The 13,793-nt window shown below is 45.3% G+C and overlaps 1 protein-coding gene across 1 annotated transcript; it reads left to right on the top strand.

Moving 5' to 3' along the window:
* Positions 1-1,914: 1,914 nt before the first annotated feature.
* On the top strand, positions 1,915-4,008 carry LOC121335078 (homeobox protein HMX1-like). The gene is made up of 2 exons (XM_041402868.1): positions 1,915-2,160; positions 2,754-4,008. The coding sequence occupies exons 1-2, from the start codon at positions 1,950-1,952 to the stop codon at positions 3,335-3,337; spliced, it is 795 nt and encodes a 264-aa protein (XP_041258802.1). The 5' UTR covers positions 1,915-1,949; the 3' UTR covers positions 3,338-4,008.
* The last annotated feature ends 9,785 nt before the right edge of the window (positions 4,009-13,793 follow it).

Genomic DNA, 13,793 nt, shown 5'->3' with positions numbered 1-13,793 from the left:
CTCCCATGCTACTAGTTTTGCCATCTCAGACCAAATTTCTTAAATTATGTTTTCAGCTGCTTCTTAGTATTTTGTAACTCTTTCCTGCATCATTCCCTTGGTCCTGCCCTCTCTCTCTCTCAAATGGATATTTTGCCCTGATAAAATGCCTAGTTCGTATAGGAGACTGCAAGACAAATGCAACAAGTTCAGGTATTTGGCCAACAATCATATTGATGGAAGATGGACACATTTCTTTTTCGGCTGGTGGAAAATGTGCAGGTCTCCAGCAGAAGGCTGCATTAAAATTTTAGTGCATTCATAAAGTGAAAAAAAATTCATGAAAAAGAGCTGAAACCCGCTCTCTCAAGTACCAGTGCGTTAAAGATTAACGCAGTCCAAAGCCTTAAGATGCCCCTAATTTTAGCTCATGGAATCTCTAGCATCACAATTTCTAAATGCCTGTTAGCACTTCTATTGCCAACTCTTTTTCAAGGACTTCTCGCTTTCCCTCAGCAGTTTTCGTGGTGGAAACCTCAAGACTCGCACTGAAAGCCGTTGGAAGCATTTCCCTGGCTTTACCCGAGAAAGCAGAGAGGGAAATGTTTCCCTGTGATGCACAACGGATGGCGGCTTTAAAATCGCTGGGGGTCCTGCCTCGAGTAGTGCAAACGGGTTTTAAAACGCTGCAGTGCTGGGAGGTGTGGGAAGCAAAAGTTCTCAAGATAGTACAGAAACACATCGATCCTTCCCCAGGTTGCACAGATCAGATGAATGCCTCTCCATCTCCCAAAGGCACACCTTGGAGAACTCACTCATCCCACGCAGCTGGCCGGCACTTTCTCATTTGAAAGCTACAGAAGGGCTCTGCTGACCCGCGGGGAGAGCAGGGGATGTAGAGGGCATGGTGAACGTGGGGGGAATGTGTGGAAGTTATGTGTGGATTTTGGGGTGGCCTGACTCCAAGGGGCTCCTTGGGAGGAAAAAAGGGTCCCTTTCTCCCCAGGGGAGCCATGCGTATTCAGTCTGAGAGTCTGCAGGTGAAAGGACTGCAGGGAAGAGACTCTGGATATGAACTACCCTCCCACAGTCTACCCCACTGCCGAGCAGCGGCACGGACAGTCTGCAGCAAATGCCCTCCGCAGACTGCCTGGGGTGGTGCCAAGTGCTGTACAAACACAGGGAAGGGGTTCGCAGCTCCCAACTTCCTTCCTTCCTTCCTTCCTTCCTATTGTTTTCAGTCCTCAGCTATCCATACACAAACTAATTTGCTGTGTATCACCATGTTCTTATTTTATCTCCTTCCTTCCTTCCTTCCCCCCTTCTCCCCTTCCCTTCCTTCCCCCCTTCTCCCCTTCCCCCCTTCCCTCTCTGATTGCCATCTCTGCTTTTCCTCACCGGACTCCTCCTCATTCCCCTCTTCCCAATCTTCTCCCTCCATTCTTTTCCTTCAATCCAGAGATCTCCCTTCTGCCATCGCACCTCCTCTTCGCCTTTGCCGTGGGCTCTGGCTCTGCCTTCCCTCCGCCCATTCACAGGGAAGGGCCTAGGCAGGAGGGCAGGCGGCCCTGCTCTGCCGCGGCTGCCCGGGGCAGCCTTTCGGACACATCGGCGTGCTCCCCGCCCCTCCCTTTCCTCTCCTCTTCCCTATAGTCCCTGCTCCTTTTCCTTCTCCCTCTCCTCTCTGCAGTCTTCCCTCCCCTGCGCCGCTCCCCCCGTCCTCAGTCCTTTGGCTCCCTCTAGCTCCATCCCCTCCCTCCGTCACCCCGACCCCTCCTCCTGCGCGGACCCATCCTTCCCTCCGCCCCGGCTGCCGCTGCCGCTCTCCCGCCGCCGCCGCCAGTCTCGGCTCGGCTCGGCTCGGCTCGGCTCGGCTCGGCTCGGCTCGGCGCGGTTCGACCCGGACACGCCCGGCTCGGACTCTCCCGGCCCGGACACGCTCGGCCCGGACGCGCTGGGCTCGCCGCGCCATGGTGCAGCTCGGGGGCGGCCGCCGAGCTCCTCCGGCCCCGGCCGCGCCGCCGGCCTTCAGCATCGACAGCATCCTGCAGCCCGGCCCCCGCCGCCCGGCCAGGGAGCAGGGCAGAGCCCGCTGCGCGCTGCCGGAGGAAGAGGAGGAGGAGGAAGAGGAGGGAGAGGGGCCTGAGGAGCAAGACCCCAGTAAAGGCTCCAGCGACTCGGGTACGGAGCCAGCAGCCGCCTCAGGCTGTCCCGCACGTCGGGTCACAGTCCGGCCCCCACCCAGGCGGTACCTGGGCACTCCACTGCCGCCGGGCCGGGCCGGGCCAGCTCACACGCACACACAGACACAGACACAGACACAGACACAGACACAGACACAGACACAGACACACAAATACAGACACACGCGAACACAGTCCCAGACACACACAGACACAGACACGCACGCACAAACACACACGCACACGCAGGAGGAGGGGAGGCTCCGCGGGCGGACGCGGGGAGATGCCGCACACGCACCAACCTGATTCCAGGGTGTTGTGCCACCTCCCGGCCTCCTGCGTCTGTCTGTCCCGTGCCCAGGAGCCCCTCACTTTCCTGTTATACAGCTGGCAGAGGGATTTCCTTGGATCCTTGTGGAAGAGCCTCACCCTTCTTCTCCCCTCTGGAGGGTGTGGGACCGCGGCCAGCCCTCGGCAGCCCCCTCCCCATCCTGTCCCCCACCCTCTCCCTGCGCTCCGCCGGGCCGTGCGTGCATGCGGGGCGGGGGCGCGGGCTGCGGCCGGGACTGATGCTGCGCTTTGCCCTTGCAGGCAGCGAGCCCCGCCAGCTCCGGGCAGAAGGGACGAGCCGCGGCCTCCGCCCCGAGGGCGGCGATGCGGGGTCCCCGCTCCCCGCGGAGGGGCTAGGCGGTCCCCGGCAGCCGCCGCCGCGAGAGGCCGGGGGCTCCGGCGCGGAGAACGGCAGATCGTCGGCGGCGGGCGGCAGGAAGAAGACACGGACCATCTTCTCCAAGAGCCAGGTGTTCCAGCTGGAGTCCACCTTCGACGTGAAGCGCTACCTGAGCAGCTCCGAGCGGGCCGGGCTGGCCGCCTCGCTGCACCTCACCGAGACCCAGGTGAAGATCTGGTTCCAGAACCGCCGCAACAAGCTGAAGAGACAAATGTCATCCGAGCCCGAGGGCCAGGGGCCGGGGCCGGCCGAGCCCCCCGGGGAGCCGCAGCCCCCCACTGCCGCCTCGGCTCTCTCCTTCCCGTCCCTCTACAAGGACAGCCCCCTGCTCAGTCGCTGCTTGCTGCCGCTGCCTTTCCCCCTGCTCTGCCCGGGCAGCGCCATTCCCTACCTCTGCCTCCCCGGGCCGGGCAAACACTTCAGCCTGGTGGACGGGGACGTATAGCCCTGGCCTCCGACCTTCCCTTGCCGGGGGTCGCCCCGATTTTATTTATGACCCCGCTGTGCAGGTGGAGTGTCCGTCTTCGCCACAGCCACCATCCGGCCCACGGAGGGGCCGCCCGGGCTCCCCCCACGCGTGTCAGTGGGCTGCCGACACTTTGCTAAAGCTCGGAAGGGCGGTGCCAAGCCGCTCTCCCTCTTGCAGCGCTTTTTCGGTGGTCAGGACGGAGGAGATAACACGGAGCCACCAAAGAAACGGAGACGTGCTCTGCCTGCCGCCCTTCCAAATTATCCCGTGCCTGTATCACAGGAGGGCCGATGCTCTGCCTCAGTCCATGGGGACCGTGTCCCCGTGTCTGTCCCAAGCACCGTGGCTGTCGCTTTACGGTGAACCGAGTCACGTTTCATACAGATTGGTAATGGCGAAGGCCGCTCTGTGCTTCTCTATTTCTCTAACTCTCCTCCTCTAACTCTCCTCCTCTAACATCCCTCCGAGTAGCTTCTCCCCATCTTTTACATTATCAAAATGTAGACATCTTTCCTTAGACCATGTTCTTAAACTGTGACTTTCCTGCTTTTTTCCCCTTCGGAAGAAACACCCCAAGGTCTCTCTTACATGTTTTGTGCTAACTGGTTCTCAGACTGGGGGTCGTGTGATGTTTTTACAGAACAAGACAAGCTGTCTCGTGTGCTAATCCCGCCCCCCGAAATCTCGTGGGACGGTTTTACCTGCTATCCTAGGGTAAAGAAGTGGGGTTTTAAAATTTTTTTAATATCTATCTACATATAAATTTGCAAACGCTTTTGTCGTCCTTTGGTTTCTAAGTTAACACGCTTTATATCCCAAGGTTGGAAATAAACCTTTTCAGAAAGTTGAAACTGCTGCCTTTTCAATAGTCATAGTATCAAAGGAAAGATATTTCCTAGAGTGCATCGATGGTTTTTATTTTACAAATAAAGAGCACAATTTAAAAATAAAAACACAATCGTGGCATTACGAAATTCACCCTTGCATGCGCGAATGACAACTCATCGATTTTCCCAGTGGGAAAAAAAGCCCGATAGTTGTTTCGGCTAGATAAGAAGGGGTTTTCTTTCCTTTTCTCACTCTTCCGTTTGTCTTTCCCTGGTCAATTGATGCAGGTGCCCAAGGATCCCCCAGCCCAGCGAAGGGACCCCGGCACAGCCGAATCCCCCCGGCTCGGGGCGGCTGCCGGGGCTCGCTCCCGGCCGGGGAGGTGCCGCAGCCGGGAACCGAGCCTGGCTCCAGCCAAACTCGGAGAAACGCTTTCCTGGGCTGTCTGAAGTTTTCTGGCCGCTGCGGTGATCTAGGAGTGTTGTTTGACCTCTCCTCTCGCTTTTTAATCCGTTTTCAATCAGTGTCAAGCAGCAAGAGGTGTCTCACAGGTCCCCTTGCTCTGGAAAACAAACAAACAAACAAACAAACAAACAAACAAACAAACAACAATCAAAAAAAAAAAAAAAAACAGAAAAGAAAAAAAAAAAAAAAAAAAAAAAAAAAAACAGAAAAGAAAAAAAAAAGAAAAAGAAAAAAAGTCGAGGCTGTGGTGAGGGTGGTGTCAGCAAGTGGACAGGCTTTTAAGGGGACCTGCCGGGGGCACTTCGTAGCTCAGGTTTCCCCAAACTGCCGCTCCCGGGAAGGTGCAGGCGGAACTGAAGGTCTGGACTGCAGGACTCAAACTCCTTTTCTCGTCTGAATTTATAGTGATAGTTAAAGAAATCAAAATCCTCTGAGTCTGCGAGTTGCTCCGTGGCTAAAAAACACATTTCCAAGAGTGATGGTCTATGGTACCAGTTTGTCTATATTTCATAACTAATAATCTGTTTCGGAACCTTCCTTTGGTTGTTTGTTCTAATGTTTTCCATGTCTATACCCCATTACTTGACTACAGTTACCAGATTAATTAATACCAATGGAAGCAAACCCACCTTTTTCTAAATCCCTACCAATGGAAGTTTAATCAGATGCAAAAGCTACACACTAGGGTCCCTTCCTTTAGTTCTTTAACATGGAACTAAACTTTACTTAAAGACACAGTCCTTCCACATGACTACAGCCTCCTACGTCTCCGTGGTGAAAAATAACCATACAAGAAACCGTTATTCTGCAATTAATCTACTTTTCACTACATTTATCAAACCATTTTCAGTCTTCTCCCTGCTTTACCATTTTTCCTTTCAAATTGTTGCTGGAGTTACAGAAGCAACTGAAGGAAAATACAAACCCACGGAAACGGGGGGAGGTTTGTTTTTTCCAATAGAAACGACGGGAAGAGTAGTTCTGCAGGCAAGAGGAGTTAGCACGCGGTCAGGTTTCACAGCTTGTTGCTGACAGACCCGATCATTAGGAGTTAATGAACAACGAACGCCCGAACAGCCGCGTAGCCAGGCGAAGTAAATAACTACCCCAAAAATATTCGTTTCCCATCAAGGTAGAAGTGGTTCTGAGAGCACTGGCCAGAAGTGTTATCCAAACTGTTGCTACTCAGGGTGACACGGCCAGGGGCAAGGGGGCTTTCTCTGAAGAAAACCAAGTTCAGGATGGATCGGAATTCCCAGCCGAGCAGTCAGTGCTGATCACACTGAACATTACTGACGTTTCTTTTACAGCCCCAAACAATTGTGTTTGCAATTATTAATTGCTCCTTACTACAGCAGGAGACTGCTACAAGCCACCGTATGGCTAACCTGTTGATGAGAGACTTCAAGGAATGAAACAGACCACAGCAGAACTAAACAAGAAAACAGGCAAACAAACCCCAAACAACCCCCCCAAACCATCCAATCAACCAAAAAACTCCAAACCTCAATCAAAAACCAAACCAAACCAAAATAAAACCACAAACTCTCAAATTCCAAAAAAAACTCTAACAGAGCTAGCAAGGAGTTTGAGAAAAAAAAAAGAAAAAAATCCAAACAAACAACCAAACCAAATCAAACCAAATCAAACCAAACCAAACAACGAATCCCAATTCCAAACAGTGCTAGAGCTGATTAGTTGCTGGAACTGAGATTTAAAAACATGGAAACATGCTGTGAAAGTTTGGCACAATGAAAAGAGGTGGTGCAACTGATTGAGAAGTGTGTGTTTTTCCATATCATCTATCAAAAGCTCATATAAAATGATCTCTTTTTTATTTTTTTTTTATTTTTATTTTTTAAGATTATAAGAATAAAAAGAAGCCCTGCCTGTGCTGGGAGATCCCCTGTTTTAGGCATGGCACATACATACCAGCAGGCTCCCTCAGAATACTCTATAAACTGAATAGGAAAGAGAGATAAGAGTAAGACCTGGTTGCCTGAATCTTCAAAAAAAAAAAAAAAAAAGATGGTAATTAAATATGACATTTATCAACAGGAAAACATATTGAAAAATCAGTTGGATGCATACACAAATGCATTACTCATTGAAAGAGTGCAATAAAAGGGCTTAAAGCTTAAAATCTGCTCAATCTCTCTCTCCTCCACCTACACATAGAAGCCTCACAAGGCTCATTCTAAGTGCAGCAGCTCCAGAATACATGATTTTCATATCACCTGTTATGCTGTCGCATTCCCAGAGTTTAAGATGATCAATCACACTACTTTTCTTGTATGAAAGTGTGCTGAGAATTAGAAAATTCAATTTTTTCTGCTGGAGAGCAAGCCTTCTCTCTTCTCTGTCCTGTTGGAAGGTTTAGCAAACTCCCCTAGGACTGGTTTCCCACTGGAGTCTTGTGATCAGGAGGCTGGACCAGACACTCGTTATCATTTTGTTTTGTATTGTTTTATTGTTCTCTAATCACCACATGCACAAACCCCTTGCTGGGCCAGCACGAGGACACTGTGCCAGCTTTGTGGACCCCGTGCTGTTGAGATTTCTGCTCCTGACCAGGCTGGGACTCACCTGCACGAGGTGAGGGAAGGTGTGCTACAGCCCAGAGAGAGAAGAGTTACTCAGCACAGCTCTATGGCCTTACTAGTTGTTGATCTGGAATATGAAAACTTTCCTGCTTCTTCTCCCCTTTTCATGGAATTGGGGCTTTTTTTTTTGTTTGTTTGGGGTTTTTTGTGGGGTTTTTGTTTTGTTTTTCTAACTTGAAATGATAAGTTGTCTTTTCTTCCATTTTTTAAGGAAAGGATTGAACTTCCTACACATTTTCCATGTTTGTATGCTGAAGAAGGGTTTCATCTGCCTAGAGGAAGGCTTGCAGTGTTACCTCAAAAAGTAGTAATGTTTCCTGTTCTGCAAGGAAGCCACCAATGACTGACAACAGAGGAATTAGACAAAGAAACAGGACTCATAGCTTTATCTCACAGGAGAGATTAATTTGCCTCTAGGCAAGATTAATAAAACTTCAGGAAGGTAAAAATTCATTGCAGAATCCCAGAAGAACAACAACATGGATGATCCAAAATTATTATGAACAAGAAGAAATCATTTTGGAGAGGCACAGAGTAAAAATGATCTCTCTGCATCTTCTGTGCAGTGGAGGTCTAACTGCACTATTTTTTGGAAAGCCAGGAGTTTATTTCCCTTTCCTATTCATGTGAATACATGCAGTGGGCTCCTTTTGCAGGCTTGGCCTGATTCTGCTTTCCTTTACCTTTCTGAGGACAAATGTAGTGGCAGTGATGCCTGTGTAAAACACTCTAAAACCTCACTGAGAACACTGTGTGAAACCTCACTGTACAGACCCACCTCTGAATTTTGGTTCCTCAGTCTGTTGCAGTCATATATGTCCTTTGGGACAGTGATTTCTGAGCTGTTCTGGTTGGAGCAGAGGCACTCTAGCCTGCTCAAAGGTTTTCTATCAGTTGTGAATTGTTACACAGAAAGAAGTGACAATATTAAATAACACATCCTCTCCCATGGTTTTGATTTTTTCATTACTTTCACACTTAGATCTAGAGATTAGAAGTATAACCTTTGTAGAGGGTGCATTGTATAAGAAATCATATGGGGAAGTTATTTTTCATAGCTGTCTTCTACTTTGAATTAAATTGTTGAGCCAGTATGGCTCTTACCAAGTTTGGATGTAATTTAACAATTGATGAAGATCAACACTTGATTGAATCTGGATTCTTTTTCATCCCCAAATCTGCCAGTCCAGCTCCTCATTTCTTTTAACAACAGCTATAGGGCAGCTGCAAGAACCTCAGTTCTACCTATAGATTTTATCTGGGAACACTCAAAGTTTAAATTGTGACCACTAATGAGAAAAGCAAAGTTACACACAGGGTCAACATGACAAGTGAGATTGGTGTGAACTCTTAGTTCTCACTAAACGTCATGAACAAAAATATTTTGCTAGAAAATAATCCCTGTATGCAGTTATTTTATAATAATATATATAAATTGATTATATTATATTATCAATTTAGATATAGTATCTAAATTGACACCAATGCTCAAATCAGAAAGGAGATTTGTCTGCCAGTTAATCAGAATGTTGTCTGCATTCCAGTCCTCTGGGAGATGTAGATCAGCCTGCACATGTAGAGACTATACTCACTGTGAGATATATACATTTCCTTAAGTTATTCCTGACAATATAAATATTTAATTTTTCTCATTTTTTGTAAATAAATTACAAGTCTAGATCTATTTTGCAAATAAATAGCTGAGATACATGGATAAATGTCTGTCATTCTTTCCTTGCAATGGTAACAATGCCTACAGAATCTTTCACTGTCTTACTGAGTTTTAGTGAATCCTTTGCATGAACTGATAAAGATCTGAATATCCCCATGTTCTTTCATGCAAACAGATTTATAATATCTTTACACTGATTCACAATTATCAGCTGAGTAAATACCTGGTGCTCCTGTATTTTCTGGTATGTTTGTATGTGCTTTAGCATACCAACTCTACATGCTTGAAAAAGTTATAACAGTCTCCCGTGTGTTGTACATGTAGGATTGTTTGAGGACTTCTGTGTCCCATACAGTGACATAACTCTGCCTTTCTGTGCAGCACAAGGGGAGCAGTCTGGAGCTGTTATGGTATATTACTGTGTAATTTTAGTGTTTGCTTAGAGAGTCATCAATGTGAAATTATAGATGCAAAGAGCCCTAATTACTCTGTAGGAAATGTTATGTGGTAGGATGTGCATGTGTTTTTAAAACACACTGCAATTTGTGGATTTGTAACTAAATATCTGCATTCAATTTCCATTATTAAATAATTACTTCACATATGTGTTTGCTTCCCTAGACTACCAAACCTGACATTTAAGTGGGTAAGGAGAATGGCGCTAGTTTATATATCCTTGTGTTAACAAGCTTTTAATAACCATGTGGTGAAGTTGTAAAATTGGGATGCAGGCAAAATAGATGAAAAGATAACAGCTAAATTAAAAAGAAAGTATGCTTAGTATTGTAAATTTACAGATAGCATAATAAAACCTGTAAAAAATATTTGGAAAATTCAGTTATATTTTCATATTAAGAAGCTCACACAACTAAAAACATGGCAAGCAACAGGCTGTTTTCAGACTGTTTCTTAGCATTTCCACTATGTTGTTTTGTTAGTAGAATATTATAACAAAATAATTTTTTTTCCAAATCTGATTTAGAAATGCAAAATATTTTGAAAATAAGAATTAAAACTAGCATCTCACTTATTAAGACAAATGCCACCTTTAATGAAACTCAATCTCTCAGTCACTTGCACGTCTCAAGGGAGACAGAGAGTCTCTAAGCATTGTTATCAGAAATGGCAGATGACTGATACAGTTAAGACATCAGTCCCCTCTGTCCTGTCGTTGGACTCTGATCTAAATCAATGGGGAAATGTCCTCTCATATGCCTACTTGTGCGTTTATTGAAAAATCTTTTGCCCTGGGTCAGATGCCAGGATCAATGAATCCTCTGTTTTCTGTTGAATTCGCTGAGTTCAGTGTGGAAGGGGTTACTTGGGATGGTGACAGCAGTGGCAGGGGACAGCACTTGAACTGAAAGCACCTTGCATGGTAAATCTGGCTGGGATCTGCTGTAAGCAAACCCAGAAACTTTGTAAGTGAAAGCAATTTGGGGAGAGACTCTGGCAGCTTCTGAAAGGAATGCATATGTAAACATGTGGCTTTTCACTCTGCAGCTGCATTTTGAAGAAGTGCTATTGTCAGGCTAGACTAGATTATTCTGATCCTCACAGATCTGCTTGGAGTCTGAGTAACATATCTACCAACTCATTGAGGTATTGATACCAAAGCAAGTCAAGTGTCTTGGAAAGAGTCTGTATTGATATTTTTTTTTCCCTAAAAATAAAATGAGTCCTTCTCTCAATAAAAATCCTGAAGAAACACATGGTTTAATTTGCTGGGTTCACCACCTGAGATGTGTGATACACCAGGCTCTTAGAAATGGTTAAAGGAGAAACTCTTGCATCATGTGAAAGGTTGTGTGTGCTAATTTTCCAGTGCTGTTTCTGTTTCTGCTACAAGGATCAGAGGAATACACAGTTTGTATTTCCTATATATATTTTTATATATTCAGGTTATTCCAAACCATCTTTTATGAATATAAAAAATCTACAATGAAATGTCAGATTCACAAATCAAACATAATACACTTCCAACATGAATGAAATGAAGGAGCAGAGACTTTTCTTTTACAGATCAAATCCTTTTCCAGTGTCACAGAGTATCAGCTTTGCAAAAATTAAAATTAACACAATAATATATATAAATCTGTGAAACAGGGTTGACTTTCACTCCTAAATAGATTATACATGGCTTTTGTCTGTGTTTGAGAGTGTGTGCACTCCAGTTTAGTTTTTAATAAAATTAGTACTTGCACCTGGTACCACTATTTTCTAGTGGCGGTGGAACAAATCTATAATTGCAATTATTCTCCTCCTGGGTGATTTAGTTCAACTCCCTGTGCCATGCAGGATATTCCCCTACATTATTTCTACTACTTATCTAATCTATTATTGAATAGTTCTGGTGCTGGTGCCTCAATTACCTCCATTACCTCTCTCCCAGCGCTTAACGCTCTGTCTGACATGATTCTCTCCACCCCACACTGAATGGCTCGCGTTGTGTCACGTGCAGTTTTGGGCTTTGGTTGCTTTCACTTTGTTAGAATCCCCCACTTTGAAAAGGTTTACAGTGTCATCAGGACTTGTGTAGTTTCTTCCATCCTCAAGCTTACTAGCTGGGATCCTGTCCAATCCTTCTACCATTGATGTGGATTTTCTTCTCCCTTTCCTGCAGTATTTACTGTATGTGTTCTGCCTTGTTGTCTTCCCAAATGCACATACAGAAATGCTTTTACTGCAGGGAAGCAGTACCTAAGCTGGTGATGTACAAAGTTTAAAAAAGTTTCCGATATCCCCTTTTCTTCATACTCCAGTGACACAATACACTGCAATATGATGATAATTCTATTATTTTTGTTCAAGGTCTGTGTTTTAATATGTTGGTTAGATTTATTTGTAGAGTAAATCTTTTTATCAAGCCACCTGTTCACCTACCTCTATGCCTACCCACCTCTTGTCTGGCTGTCAATATATCCATCCCACTCACTCCTGCTGTGCGATCTCTCCACAGTATATTGACATCATCACAGATTTTGCTCACAGAAGCAGATCTATGGCTCCTACCCTTAATTTCAAGTAAGCAGCACTTCTCTCAAGAGCATCTGACAGTGACGCCACTGCCCTAAATATTATGTCCAAGGGAAAATGCTAAAGAAGAAATACGGTTTATTATGTGTTTAGCATAGCACAATGGGACCCATCTTGGATATGATCTTAATGCTGGCAAACACAAATGTATCACACATCAGCGAGGATGCTGGTGGTGTGGTTAGGGATCCTCTTCTGAGAAAGCAAGGAGTAACTTGGAATCCACTCCAGTTTTCTCACCATGTGTGCTGGAGAGCAAAGCACATTTAGGGAGGTCCTGGATGTCACCACACACAGATATGCAAACCAGAACCTTCTTCTATCCCTGAAGATTTCCAAGATTTGCATGGTTACATCCATACAATAGTCTCTGTTACATTTGCATGTAATTCACTCCTGTGCACTTTGCTGTGCTTACCTGGGAACAGATGGGAATGACTGGAACAGCAGCATATTCCTAAGGGCAGAATGTGGAAGAGAGATGTGAGGGAGGGTACACACCAGTAGGGCTGGCTGATCTCTAGGAGAGGGGCACTGTGGGCTCAGATTTGGGCCACTTTCCCTGCATCACTGCTGTGGGAGAAAAGGGCTGTTAAATGTGAAGTGCATCACCTGTTCACCACTCAGGGCTGGTGCTGGTGCCCTCCCACTGCTTCTGAGCAGCTGATCTCATTCTGTCAGGATGCCATGCACTTCAGGGGTTAATTTGGCCTTATATAATATATATTGCCTTGCCATGCATTTAGTAGGCAATATTTAACCAGGGATGAAAAAAGTGAAGAGGGGAGAATTAAACAAGAGGGATAACTTACCAAGCTGCTCAGGGTTATGTGGGAAATCAGTGACAGGGTGAAGATGAGATAGATCCCAGGCTTACAGAAATTTGATATCCTGACAGGTGGAAGACAATGTCTAGAATATAAAAGTTCATGTTCCCTTTTTATTATTTCCCCTCAGACAAGGAATACTGGCTATAGATCTGGTGAGAATTCTTTCACCAAAATATTTCTGATTTGTCTGTAATCCATCATGAGAAAAGAAGTATTTGGCTAAAATTATTGGGTCTTTGTCATTCTGGAAACATGGAAAAATCATCAGAGTTTTTACATGCAAGGTTTTCAAAATGACAAATGTTAATTTTGGGATTTGACTGAAAGTGGAAAGAGAATTACAGATCAACTGAATGAAATTTCAAATGTCTGAAGTAGAAACAAAATGTTGACCAATTAAAGAAACTAATGTTCAAATATTTGTGATTATTTTTCCATTTCTTACAGATTTATTTGGAAGACAAATATTTAAAAAAGATGGACATGTAAAATGATTTCATTAACACATTAAAAAAAATAAATAAGGATTAAAGAGCAGCAAAATTCAGATCCTTCTGAGCATTTCTCTGTAATTTCGCCATTCAAAACTTGAACTTGTTTGGTTCTTGTATTTAAGGCTGTTTTCTTGCCATGTTAGGGGCTAACCCAAACCAAAGTCACGCTTTGGGTTCTCAAGTTATCTGGATACCCACAAAATCCAGACCCCACTGGCACATTTTACTGCACAGGCAAATGCACGAAAACTGTTTGAGCAGTATTTCCAATGGCAGTATGGTGAAATCAATGTTGATTTTAATTATGCTTTGGAAGCACTCCATGGATTAGCTCACAAGAAAAAAAATGAGGAGGAGTTCAGCATTTCGTGTGCAAGTGTAAGAAATGGAGTCTGACACAAGCAGCAAGAATGGCTCTGCTTGCCCAGCTCTGTGCACTTTGAAAGAGCTTCTTGACCACTCTCTGGAGCATGAAATAAAGGTCTTAAGTGTGACTGCAAATCT

This window comes from Onychostruthus taczanowskii, unplaced genomic scaffold (genome assembly GCF_017590055.1).
Source record: "Onychostruthus taczanowskii isolate IOZ18803 unplaced genomic scaffold, ASM1759005v1 scaffold2, whole genome shotgun sequence".
NCBI classification, from domain to species: domain Eukaryota; kingdom Metazoa; phylum Chordata; class Aves; order Passeriformes; family Passeridae; genus Onychostruthus; species Onychostruthus taczanowskii.
The sequence above is the reverse complement of the archived record's forward strand: the minus strand, read 5'-3'. Positions and strand labels throughout refer to the sequence as shown.

Coding starts and splice junctions, on each gene's coding strand:
- LOC121335078 (XM_041402868.1), top strand. CDS start 1,950: ATGGTGCAGCTCGGGGGCGGCCGCCGAGCTCCTCCGGCCCCGGCCGCG. Junction 2,161..2,753: donor TAAAGGCTCCAGCGACTCGG/GTACGGAGCCAG, acceptor TTGCCCTTGCAG/GCAGCGAGCCCCGCCAGCTC.